The sequence below is a fragment of the Ochlerotatus camptorhynchus genome, unplaced genomic scaffold, assembly GCF_037179485.1.
Source record: "Ochlerotatus camptorhynchus isolate MF236.1 unplaced genomic scaffold, CSIRO-AGI_Acam_v1.1 ptg000183l, whole genome shotgun sequence".
Taxonomy (NCBI): domain Eukaryota; kingdom Metazoa; phylum Arthropoda; class Insecta; order Diptera; family Culicidae; genus Ochlerotatus; species Ochlerotatus camptorhynchus.
In genome coordinates, this window is record NW_027040673.1 from 616,544 (window position 1) to 629,648 (window position 13,105).

The 13,105-nt window shown below is 41.0% G+C and overlaps 1 protein-coding gene across 1 annotated transcript in view; it reads right to left on the reverse strand.

The window, feature by feature from the left end:
- LOC135702055 (sodium-coupled monocarboxylate transporter 2) overlaps positions 1–13,105 on the reverse strand; it is a 171,028-nt gene that overhangs the window by 151,603 nt on the left and 6,320 nt on the right. The window contains exons 2-5 of the mRNA XM_065223045.1: positions 11,557–12,033; positions 2,418–2,609; positions 2,197–2,345; positions 241–402 (exon numbers count right to left, since the gene is read on the reverse strand). Of these exons, the coding sequence (XP_065079117.1) occupies positions 241–402; positions 2,197–2,345; positions 2,418–2,609; positions 11,557–11,728 (675 nt within the window). The 5' untranslated portion in view covers positions 11,729–12,033. The remainder of the gene's footprint in view (positions 1–240; positions 403–2,196; positions 2,346–2,417; positions 2,610–11,556; positions 12,034–13,105) is intronic.

A 13,105-nucleotide genomic window follows, 5' to 3' on the forward strand; every position in this document is an offset into this window, starting at 1 on the left:
TGTACTGGACCTCGAAAATGATCTTGTGAAGGTTTTGTACACAAATGTTAATTCTAGATGTTCCCCCCATGTTGGCAACCTGACTCAACTGGAACAGCCAACGTGGCTCGAAAAAGAGGATGACTAGATAGTGTGACACTAAATCAACAGTACACAAAAACCGACTGAAATATCTCTTATCCTGGAAGGAGAACAGATGCATCCCCACCCCACCCGTATGCTATCCATCCGTAAACTCACCTGGAATGTGTCAGCAATAACGACAGCCTTCATACCGCCCTGCGATGAGTAAAAGATACACACAAAGTAGATCAGCGCCACGGCCACGTGCGTATCCAGACCTGTTGCTTTGGAGAGGGCAATGGCAGGTGCCAGGACGGCCACCGACGTGTAGAACGCCATCTACAACAATAAATACAGGATAGAGGATATAGTCCGGATGTAGGTACATGAATATGAGCGTATACAATTTTACTGTGCAGAAAGGCATGGAGCTATCTGAACTGAAAAAAAATTATAATGGAACAATGCTAGCGAATGTAGGTGCATTACAAAAGATTAGATGATATTGTACTTGAGTATATGAAAGCTCACTCCACAATCTTCAGCTGCGAACGAAGGGGAGCGAAAGGATAATGTTAACTAAAAGGATTACAGCGTGTTACAGGATATGATTACACCGGGTGACTGGATCTTGCTTACTGCTTACCGAGGCTGAGTAACTGACAGAATGAATTGTCGGTCGAATGATACTGCAAACGATGTAAGGCTTTAAGATTACACTGAGAATAACTAATCTCATCGCATACCATGTGCATTGGCCAAGCTTTCTGCTTTAATATGATCATGAACCAAAATGGTCTCACTAATCTAGCAAACCATTATACAAATTACTTCATACCTCATTGAATCTTGCTAAAGCACACAAATTGTATCGCCTGAAACAAATGCCACTCAATAGTACCCAACCTAGTAAATTAAATTGCCTTTCTCTGTGTAACTCGTACTTCCAGAGCCACCCTCTCACAGGCGACACCCCCAAACCATCCAGACTTAGCAAATTTTCTAAATCTACATAATGTTGCCTTATTTTCCTTTTGTCATAGCTGCCGCTAAAGAGAACCCGACATTTATGACCCTCGGTTCCTCTCGCTTCCATAACCTTCCACTCAAAATGCTCCGATGGCAGCCTATGGCCTTCCAATGTTAACTAATCTTCCACGTCAACCTAAAGAAAATTGGGTGTAAAAAAGAGCTAAAATATTTCAAAGCCGGATCGAGCTTGCCAAAAACCAAAGCCATCATTCAACCCGGTTTCAACCCCACGAACCCCCGCTTGAATCTAATATCAGCAGTCGATTTGCAGCAACGACGGTTTGGACCCACTTTGACCGGCAACCAACCTTTTAGAAGATGTTTGCTGTTATAATTGTTAATCAATAAAACTTTCTTCCTCCCCCACACACCCCATCGGGGCACAGTGGTTCAACCAAATTAAAAATTGATGATAAATAATTTTCCACTCAAATAGCAGTCGCTTAAGAAGAATCTGGAATGTGAGAAAAACACCTTGGGTCCCATCGATTTTTTTTATTCAATTAATTACTTATTCCAATAATCTGTTAATTAACATTCTCAATACTTGAAAAATCATTGGTGGTAAAAAAACAACCGGATCTGTCGTCGCTGTCCTTTTGTCGTTTTGCCAAAACATATAACAAAACATATAATACTCAAACTCCTTCCACCATTTCACCAAAACAAAATTTAAATTATGATGAACTTTTGATCCCCATCAGACCACTGTGCGGGAAAGTAAATCATTTTGCTATAAAATGCTTTAGGAACACGACTTCCTGAAAGGTCTCATTGTGTTCTGCTGCTAATTGATTTGCCTTCTAATAGAATCGAAATATTTCCATTCCACCACATTATGAAAGGCGAGTAAATTACATCAGAAAGTTGATTAATTGCAAGATTTTTGGGATTGGTTGATTGAATTGTGGAGTCAATGCCTACTGTCAGTCAATGTCATAATCGGGTCCCATCTGTCTGTGGGTGCTTTGATTTCGGGGGAAAATGAAGCATTACATCTTAAAACCTTTCTATCCAAAATAGGGTGCATGATTAGATTTGTGTGTGAAACGTTGTCCTAACGAGTATTTTCTAACTAAACCCCACAGGGAGTTGGCTTACCTGTAAAATATACAGAATCGCTCCGAAAATCCGAATCTTGTTGTCGAATCTCGATCCCAGATACTCATAGCAGCTCGTAAGGTTCATCTTATAATAGACCGGATAGAACAGTTTAATGGCAACGGGGATGACGAGCAGAGCGGAAATTACTGGAAATCAAATAACATTTACCAGGCGTGAGTGTGTTTGTCTTTCATGTTGGAAGATGAGCACAAACCTACCTATTAGGGCGTACTGGGTGCCACTGAAAAACATTTCCGATGGATTTCCCAGAAGCTCTATTGCAGTGATGAAGCTCGTGGTCAGACTGAGTGTTACTGGGAAAACGGTCATGCCGGAACCGAGCAGGAAATCGTTGGAACTCGGGCTGTCGGCATCCTTTTTGGATTTTCCAAAATATCCGTAGAATATTCCTGTGGAAGAGATCAGAATGGGATTAGTAATTGTTGCAGTCGGTGTGTAGTCGGTAGTTATTTCCAGTAGGGACGGTATAAAACCAAAGCAGAATAAGCAACTGTATATTGCAAGAACGCAAATTAGCGGGCTTGTTAAGTCACGAAAACTTGCAGCAACTTTTGCATGATAAAAATATTTCGTATAGAAGTTTCTATAGTCGATTTGCGTCAAGTGTGTGTCTAAAAATCTGCCTAAAGTTATTATCAAGATTCCGGAAGATGAGGAACTTATGAAAATTGTCATAAGATTCTGAAACATCTGATAAGTTTCAAGATTTCAGATTACAATTATTATCCCAGATCTTAGTTATAATAACAAACTTTGGAATGTTTAACTTAGCATAATTCTCAAGATTCCATACAGCAATAGATTTTTACTATAGAAAATTTACTTTTCATATTTGCATGATTTCCGTTTATGTTTCATCCGAACATCCGTATTGTTATGCGTTCTAGGGTATTTGAGTTTGCATTCATTTTGGCTAATAAAATGTTTTATGGAATTATGGAATAATAAGATATTATGATGATATTTTGTATGTGTAAGTAACAAGAAAAGATTGTAAGTTTGTGTTTGACACATGAAACCTGAAAATTTAGCTTTGTCATAGTCTTTTTTTTTTTTTTTCTTCCCTTTATTTAACGTTGGTCTCTGTTCCGCAATCCAGTGCCAATCACCGACGGACATCGATTGCCTTCCATTGACGACAATCGAATGTGCAGGAAGGCAGCTCTCACACCTGGGTAGGATATCGCACCCATTCATTAACACACATGGGCCGGGACCAACGGCTTTCCTTCCCTTCCGAAGGAAGACGTGACCAGAGATTTGTATATGCCTCAGAAAAATCTCACCGACCTCGGCTGGGATTGAACCCAGACCCATTGGGTTGTTACAAAGCAGTCACGCTCACCACTACACCACCGGCGCCGGCCACTTTGACATAGTCACAATGAGCGATTTTCTGATCGCCTCTTCGCGAAGAGTGAAAAGCGAAGAGTGGATGAGATAAATGACAAAATCGCTTATTGCGACTCTCATGTACCAAAATTGGCTGGTATTATGTGTCAAACACAAACTTCACAATATTTTCTTGATGTTTACACAAACAAAATATTATCATAATATCTTATTGTTCTATAATTTCATAAAACATTTTTTAGCCAAAATTAATTGAAGGCACCCTGGTTTAAATAATGTTTTGCTACTATCCCTATGAATATCCTTCATTAAGGTATCGATACGGGACAAATCTTCAGGATTTGTTATTTGGTTCAAGATTTACGTTACGGTTTTTTTTATTCTGAGGTTTTGAAAAATGATAGTGATCTCATGTTTTACTGAGTTATGATTGTAAAATAAAATAATATGACACACTAGCTGGTCCATAGTTGTGTAGTGTATTTTATAATGTTTTCATGCTTTTCAACGGCGCCTTTTCAATAATGGAGGAGAATTTTTAATTTAATTAATTCAATCATTTTAGAGCATAGTGATAATAACACATACGCAACACATAAATGACGTAGGTTTTAAGGTGAGAGTGACCTAGTGCGTAAATGAAAATTTCAAAAATAGGAATCTCTGAGACATCACTTCGGATGGAGATGAAATGCACGTATGATACGTTTTAATTCTGAACGATTTGCTTATCTTCTATGAATAATTATAAGAGACATTCTTAAAATTATCCTAAATCTAGAAAACTTTTGACAATTTGGAATTCCTTAAGCAATCGAATAATAACTGCTTAAAACAGGGTCAAGTTGATCAGAGGGTGTACTTGATCATTGAAATATCTTATAAGTTTTAATTGAGAATAAGTAAGAAATCTTAAGAAGAGTCCTGTGATAATAATAATCCGGCATTTTGTTTTCATAGGCCTAAAATAAATGACAATACTCGTTATGTTCTGCTAACGCAATGAAAACAAAACTTCAACAACATATTTTTGAAGAGCAAATTTACGTAAAGAGAGAGAGAAAGATTAGTAGTTTCCATTTCATTCCACTGCCTCATTTGCTTATCCTTGATAGATACGCGTATTTCGTCTACAATGTGCAGACTTCTTCAGTGTCTTGTACTAATACTCAACTAGTAGTGGAAATAAATGGAAATTACTAATCTTTCTCTCCTCAAGTAGCATTGCAAGTTTTATAGTGGTTTTAGAGCATTCTACATTCTACAAGTCTAAATGGAGTACAGTAAAGCAGCCATCACCGACGCAGCCGAGAGCACCATCGGGTACGTGGAAAGAAGTCGACGGAATGAATGGTTCGACGAGGAGTGCAGAGCGATTTTGGAGGAGAAGAACGCAGCGCGGGCGGTAATGCTGCAGCATGGAACCCGACAGAACGTGGAACGGTATAAACAGAAGCGGAAACAGCAGACCCGCATCTTTCGGGAGAAAAAACGCCGCCTGGAAGAAGCGGAGTGCGAGGAAATGGAACTGCTGTGCCATTCCCGATAAACACGGAAGTTCTACGAGAAGCCGAAATGTACAAGGATAAGGACGGGAGCCTCTTGACGGACGGACGTGAGGTGATTGAAAGGTGGAAGCAGCACTTCGATGCGCACCTGAATGGCGAGGAGAACGTAGGCACGGGAGACCAGCGCAATGGAGGAAACGACTACGTCAGTGCAGCAGAGGACGGAACTGACCCAACTCCCACGCTGAGGGAAGTTAAGGATGCCATTCAGCAGCTCAAAAACAACAAAGCAGCTGGTAAGGATGGTATCGCAGCCGAACTCATCAAGATGGGCCCAGCAAAGTTGGCCACCTGCCTGCACCGGATGATAGTCAGGATCTGGGAAACAGAACAGCTACCGGAGGAGTGGAAGGAGGGGGTAATCTGCCCCATTCACAAGAAAGGCGACCATTTGGAATGTGAGAACTTCAGAGCGATCACCATTTTGAATGCCACCTACAAAGTGCTATCCCAGATCATCTTCCATCGTCTATCACCTAAAATGACCGAGTTCGAGATCGACAACGGACCAGATCTTCACCGTACGGCAAATCCTCCAGAAATGCTGTGAATACCAGATCCCAACGCAGCATTTGTTCATCGACTTTAAGGCGGCATACGACAGTATCGACCACACAGAGCTATGGAAAATCATGGACGAGAACGGCTTTCCTGGGAAACTGATCAGACTGATCAAAGCAACGATGGACGTGCGCAAAACTGCGTAAGGGTTTCGGGTGAACTATCCAGTTCATTCGAATCTCGCCGGGGACTGCGACAAGGTGACGGACTCTCATGCCTACTCTTCAACATCGCTCTAGAAGGTGTAATGCGACGAGCCGGGTACGATTTTCACGAAATCCGGTCAATTTGTGTGCTTTGCGGACGACATGGACATTATCGCAAGAACATTTGGAACGGTGGCAGAACTATAAACCCGCCTGAAACACGAAGCAGCAAAGGTCGGACTGGTGGTGAGTGCGTCAAAAACAAAGTACATGCTAGTAAAGGGTGATACGGTCAAAATTTGGTCAATATCAACTTGACGTATTTCTTTCAATTATGCATTTAAAAAACCTGAACACCCCTCATTTTGAAGGTGTGTGTGTGTAGAATGTTGCTCCTATTTTGATTTTGGAATTCACTCTTCAGTTGTCAAAATGCCGTCCAAGCAAGAAGAGCAGCGTATCAAAATTTTGCTCGCGCATCGCGAAAATCCGAGCTACTCACACGCAAAGTTGGCAAAATCGCTAAAAGTTGCCAAATCAACCGTTACAAATGTAATTAAAGTGTTTGGGGAACGTTTGTCGACAGCCAGGAAGTCTGGATCGGGGGGAAATCGAAAACCGGAAGCCGCTGAGACGACAAAGAGAGTTGCCGGTAGTTTCAAGCGAAACCCTAACCTCTCTCTCCGAGATGCCGCAAATAAGCTGGGTGTATCGTCTACAACCGTGCATCGAGCCAAAAAACGAGCCGGACTATCGACTTACAAGAAGGTAGTGACTCCAATTCGCGATGATAAACAAAATACGACGGCCAAAGCGCGATCCCGGAGGCTGTACACGACGATGCTGACGAAGTTTGACTGCGTGGTAATGGACGACGAAACCTACGTCAAAGCCGACTACAAGCAGCTTCCGGGACAGGAGTTTTATACGGCAAAAGGAAGGGGAAAGGTAGCAGATGTTTTCAAGCACATGAAACTGTCAAAGTTCGCAAAGAAATATCTGGTTTGGCAAGCCATCTGTACCTGTGGCTTGAAAAGCAGCATTTTCATAGCTTCCGGGACTGTCAACCAAGAAATTTACGTGAAAGAGTGTTTGAATAAACGTCTGCTGCCTTTCCTGAAGAAACACGGTTGTTCCGTACTGTTTTGGCCGGATTTGACATCTTGCCATTACGGTAAAAAGGCCATGGAGTGGTACGCCGCCAACAACGTGCAGGTGGTTCCCAAGGACAAGAACCCTCCCAACACGCCAGAGCTCCGCCCAATTGAGAAATACTGGGCTATTGTCAAGCGGAACCTAAAGAAGACCAAAAAAACTGCTAAGGGCGAGCAGCAGTTCAAGGCAAACTGGCTTTCTGCGGCGAAGAAGGTGGACAAGGTGGCTGTACAAAATCTGATGGCAGGGGTCAAGCGTAAGGCCCGGCAATTCGGATTTGGAAAAGCGGAAGCCTAACTGAATATTTTTCCTGAATTTTATACTAATTGAACTTGAAAAAGAAATTTAATTTGATTTTTTAAATAAACGATTTCACCGATTTACACGCGTTTTCCCTTGACCAAATTTTGACCGTATCACCCTTTAGGCGGAACCGAACATGACAGGATTCGTCTAGGAAGTAATGTCACGATAGACGGAAATACTTTCGAGGTAGTGGAGGAATTCGTTTACCTTGGATCCTTAATGACGGCTGACAACAATGTGAGTCGTGAAATACGAAGGCGCATCATCAGTGGAAGTCGTGCCTACTACGGGCTCCAGAAGAAACTACGGTCAAAAAAGATTCACCCCCGCACCAAATGTACCATGTACAGAACGCTAATAAGACCGGTGGTCCTCTATGGAAACGAGACATGGACTATGCTCGAGGCGGACCTGCAAGCACTCGGAGTTTTCGAGCGACGTGTGCTAAGGACGATTTTCGGCGGTGTGCAGGAGAACGGTGAGTGGCGGTGAAGAATGAACCACGAGCTCGCTGCACTCTACGGCGAACCCAGCATCCAGAAGGTGGCCAAAGCCGGAAGGATGCGGTGGGCAGGGCATGTTGCAAGAATGCCGGAAAACAACCCTGCAAAGTTGGTGTTCGCTACTGATCCGGTTGGCACAAGAAGGCGTGGAGCGCAGAGAGAACGATGGGCAGAACAGGTAGAGCGGCAGCCGCAAACCGATTATTATTGAGGCGTACTATTGTTGATTATGTCTTATTTTAAATGTGATGTTTTACAAATAAATGTATGTATGTACAATAGACCTGTTCATTTTAAACGAAATGTTCGGAATGTAACGGGTCAACCGTGATTACTGTTCGTCATGTTAATTTGAACTTTTGTGCAAATTTTCAGCAAAATCGGTATTGATTTAGAGGTGCTTCAAGTTAATTTTATGTTTTTAAGGTAATTTACGGCTTACAATATTTGTATCTCGAGACTGAAATAACGAAAACTTCTGTAACAACTTTCATAGCAAAGTTTAATGTGTCACTTTGGTCACTTTGTGACCAAAGGTTGACTATTAGAAGTGATTTTATTGAAGTTTGACTTAGTTTCATGCTCGAAGATATCTTAAAAAGTGAAGAATTTTAAAGTATTTGTTCTACGAATTTTCCACCCGTATGATATAAAAATGTGTAGTGTACGGCATAATGTTCCTCATATTGTTCTAGAAGTTTCGTTCAAACATAGTTTTCGTGTATATTTCATAGATTGAGAAATAAATATCAGAAAAGAGGCCGTTTAGCTAAAATTCACAAGACAACACAGCCAATAAAAGTCAATTAGATTGACAGAACATAGTTGCATTGCTTTCCAATGACGACCGATGACTGTTTCATTGATATATGATTTTTTTCATAAATATGAATCCTCAGTAGACGTGTTTTTTATCAAAGGCAAGTGTCACTCGAACCATAACAGCAATTTATAAAATAACGAATATTTTGAATGGCTCGAGATGCGATGGCTACACTATGTTGGAATGAAACTTCTAGAACAATATGAGGAACATTATGCCGTACACTACACATTTTTATATCATACGGGTGGAAAATTCGTAGAACAAATACTTTAAAATTCTTCACTTTTTAAGATATCTTCGAGCATGAAACTAAGTCAAACTTCAATAAAATCACTTCTAATAGTCAACCTTTGGTGACAAAGTTAATACATGACACATTAAACTTTGCTATGAAAGTTGCTACAGCAGTTTTCGTTATTTCAGTCTCGAGATACAAATATTGTAAGCCGTAAATTACCTTAAAAACATAAAATTAACTTGAAGCACCTCTAAATCAACACCGATTTTGCTGAAAATTTGCACAAAAGTTCAAATTAACATGAAGAACAGTAATCACGATTGACTCGTTACATTCCGAACATTTCAATTAAAATGAACAGGTCTAATGTACAAATCTAAATCATGGTCTACAAAACCCTGATTAAACCAATATTGTTACTTGGGTCTCTCTTTATACAGGTATTCCACTAAGACGCTTACATTCATCAGGCAAATTTACAGCAAAATGAAAACAAAATGTGTCAATCCCGTAAACTGAATTCAAGTTATGATTTCAGTTTGATTTTTATATCAAAAATTGTTTTCGATTTGCTGTGATGACTTTGCTAGGTTATTCTATTGTAGAATGTAGCGCTATATTGAAATCAAAATGATAAATTTATTTTTAAATGGATCGTTTTTAGTGCATGAGTCTATTTTGGCACAAAATGGGCAAAATATATCAGATTGAGAAACAATATATCAGTCAGTTTTGTGCAATAATTACGACGGCCATGTTTGGAGGTCTATCTTAAGAAAAGAATTCTAATGATATTACTGCGCTGCAATTATCAAACCAAGCGCTCTATAGTGCAATATCATAAAATGAGTTATTACTAGGATTATGGTTCATTTATGGGAGTTTCTAAAACATTGCTGTTATTTAACAAGATATTATAATAAATCAATAGCTTCATCAATATCGAACCGTAAATAAGCAACAGCCAAAGTTTTACCAACTTCACAACATAGACTCAATGTTTGCAGAATCAAAGTAAGTGTTAAAATAAATCTTACATTTTAAGGACCAAACTCCGCAACAAGTCAAAGTCTATTTACCGGAGATGTGTTCCGTTTTTTCCGCAGAAGCCGCTGCTATTCTTGATGCAGCCATCACTCCTGCAGATCAACCGATCCTTGTGCTAACGGACTCACACAGCGTCATCCAGGCGCTGGAAGCCGAAGCCCCGCGCCACCCCTGGATACAAGCCATTACACGATATGCCCCACCCTCAACCGTTTTTACGTGGATTCCCGGGCACTGCGGTGTTCCTGGAAATGAGGCTGCGGACAGACTGACGGGATCCGGTCCATCTGGTCCCCGCTTCACCAGGAACGTACCACTCCTAGACGTCAAGCGTTGGATCGCGAATATTATCATGGAAGCCTCGCAGGAGGAATGGTTTCAGTCGCGGACCACTTTCCTGAGAAAGATCAAAGAAACCGTACGACCCTGGCTAGACAGCCACAAGTACAAGGACCAACGGATCATTTCAAGACTCCGGACCGGCCATGCGAGGATTTCCCACAATTTTGGTGGGACACCCTTCCACAAGGTTTGTCCAATCTGCAGCATCCCTGCCTCGGTGGAACACGTGCTGTGTGTCTGCCCAGAGTTTCAAGGGCTACGCGAACAACACCGACTCCCAGAGAACATCAGGGAGCTACTTGGCAACGACCCCTCGACGCTGGTTGCGCTGATTGCTTTCTTGAAGGACGCCCACCTGTACAACCAAATCTAGCACTCTCGTCGTTGGCTGCGCTGTCCGTGTTCTTCCACCTTCCTATTTTCCTGCCGTCGGGGTATCTCTGCCGGACTGGGCACTGTCTCTTACGGTGGAGCTCTACCTTGTTCGCGCATCCATTCCTCACCACAGTCCCGATGTAACTCCCATTTTACATTAAGTTTTTTTTCTTTAAATGTTGTTTCAGAGCCAGTTTTACGTTACGTTAATGTTAGACTGAAACGTTTCCTTAGAGGCAGGCCCTAAGCCTGACCTTCTACTATCAAATGTGATGAACTAGCTTACGGCTAAAAATCACAAAAATAAAGAAAAAAAAATAAGGGATAAGTTCTTCATAATATCGACAATGTTAATGTCCCACCCTGCTGCTACTAAACACTTCTCTGAAAGAGTTGAACGACACACGCCGAAATTGATAGCGTAAATAAAGATGCTGATTCATAGAGAATGCAAAAAAAATGAACATTGTCCTCGCTAAGCGTATCTAGAAATTAAAAAAAAAATCAATGTAAAATCAATTCATCAGCTTGATTGATCAGTCATAAATTTACCATCATCAACTGCGACAGTGGAGTCAATCAACTCCATCAGTCAGCAGATTTTTATTTATATCACAAATATACAATCAGCTAGACGCTCTTGTTAGGCAGATTAGATCTGTCAAAAAAGGCCATATAAAACTTGTGTGATAGCTTTCAAAATGCAATCACTAATTGAAATATGATACATTTGTCATAATTTAGAGATAACGAACAAAGCAGGGATTTTAGATTTTTGCTATTTTGGCTTCAATATCATCATAAAAATAGGCAATGACGCAACGAGTGGCTACTTGACGTTCGGCTTTCATGATATGCCGAACACAGCCAGTGTTGCCGGGAATAAATTAGACAGCAAATGTAGGATCATACTTACCGATACCGAGCGATACAAAAAGCATAAAACCAACAGCTGAATAATCATAAGGCGAAAATTCTCCTTTGTGCACCATCTCCTCACTTCCACACTTGGGCAAATCAATATGTTCTGATTCCTTGACGGCCACAGTGCACCCAACAAATGCGAGCAATACAACTAATTTCTCCATCTTGTGTATCCTTTGTAAGAACAAAGTAACTTTTTTTTTACTAATAAGTTTTTGGTTTGAATTACACTTAAAGAATCTAAAGGTCTCTAATACTATATCACTTTTATCACAGCTACAAATTTGCAAACTGCACTATCACTATAACGGAAAACTGTTCTATTTGCTTCTCTTGGAGATGAATAGTTTACATTTCCCTCTCACAGCAGTTGGATTGTATGACGTCCTAGAACTAGTTGCACACGTTTAACTTGATCGAGTTCTACAATTCCCCTAGTGGACGCCACTGCTGCCGTGGGTGGGTTCGCCTGGAAGAAAGTGATAAAATACAAATAAAATTGAAAAACATTGCTTTAGTACGGTATTACAAAATAGAAGTGATAATTGAACATTTATACGCTACATTGAGGTGGCAGTGGCTGCGGTTAATGGTCCAATCGTTATGTGCTCAATCAATACACGTATGAATGTAAAAATATCAGCAAATAGTGGTCGCTCTTCAGCTGCTATGATTCATTTTTTCAAACAATCAAACTGGAATATTTTCGATTTTAAAATGCAACGTATTAAAATGGAAATTTCCTTCAGTGTACAATAATGACGCTCTCGATATCACACCAGATCAATGCATCCAAAAATAGTAGCCATCAATGAATGTTCCAAAATGGGTTTAAAATAGAAACAGCAATCCGTCAATATATTGTCGCGAATTGATCGCATTATCACTTGAAAATGAGATTCGGTTCGCGAAAAGTACACCCCTGCACACCCAGTGTCACCCCACTTGGACTGACAGTAGTAGCTGATTGATTGTGCAGAAATAATGTGGGAAAAAGCAAGCTCTAGACGGTTCAATCCACCACGTGCCGGTTCGATCTGCACTCAACACGCTCAAAGCGGAAAATCGCGCCCGCAGTCAATTGGACTTCAATTTGCTGGCATCAACACGCGCCGGCAAACCTGCCGAGCGAGCGGGCAAACGAGAGAACATAGCAAGCGGTGTGGCAAGCATAAAATTCAAAAAAATGACGTTAACTGTTACATTCGCTCAGCGAGTGCTTTGATTATAGGTACATGCTGCTGATCAATGCAACCAGGTGTAGTGCGACGACGATTGCGACGCGACGTGACATTCGCGACGACCGATGACCCACGCTGTCGTCTGGGTTCGGATCGGAAGACACGCTTTAACCGTTTGTCATAAAAGCGATATTTCCTTTGACTTTCCACAAATCCGAAACAGGATTACGGCGGATTTAAGCAGTGGTACAAAGAACCACGGATACCGTTATTATTCGGGGCTGGATAACAATCGCTGCATACGAATTGGAGTTATATATTCGGCATTACTTTGCGATGTGGTAGGCAGAGCGGATAGAG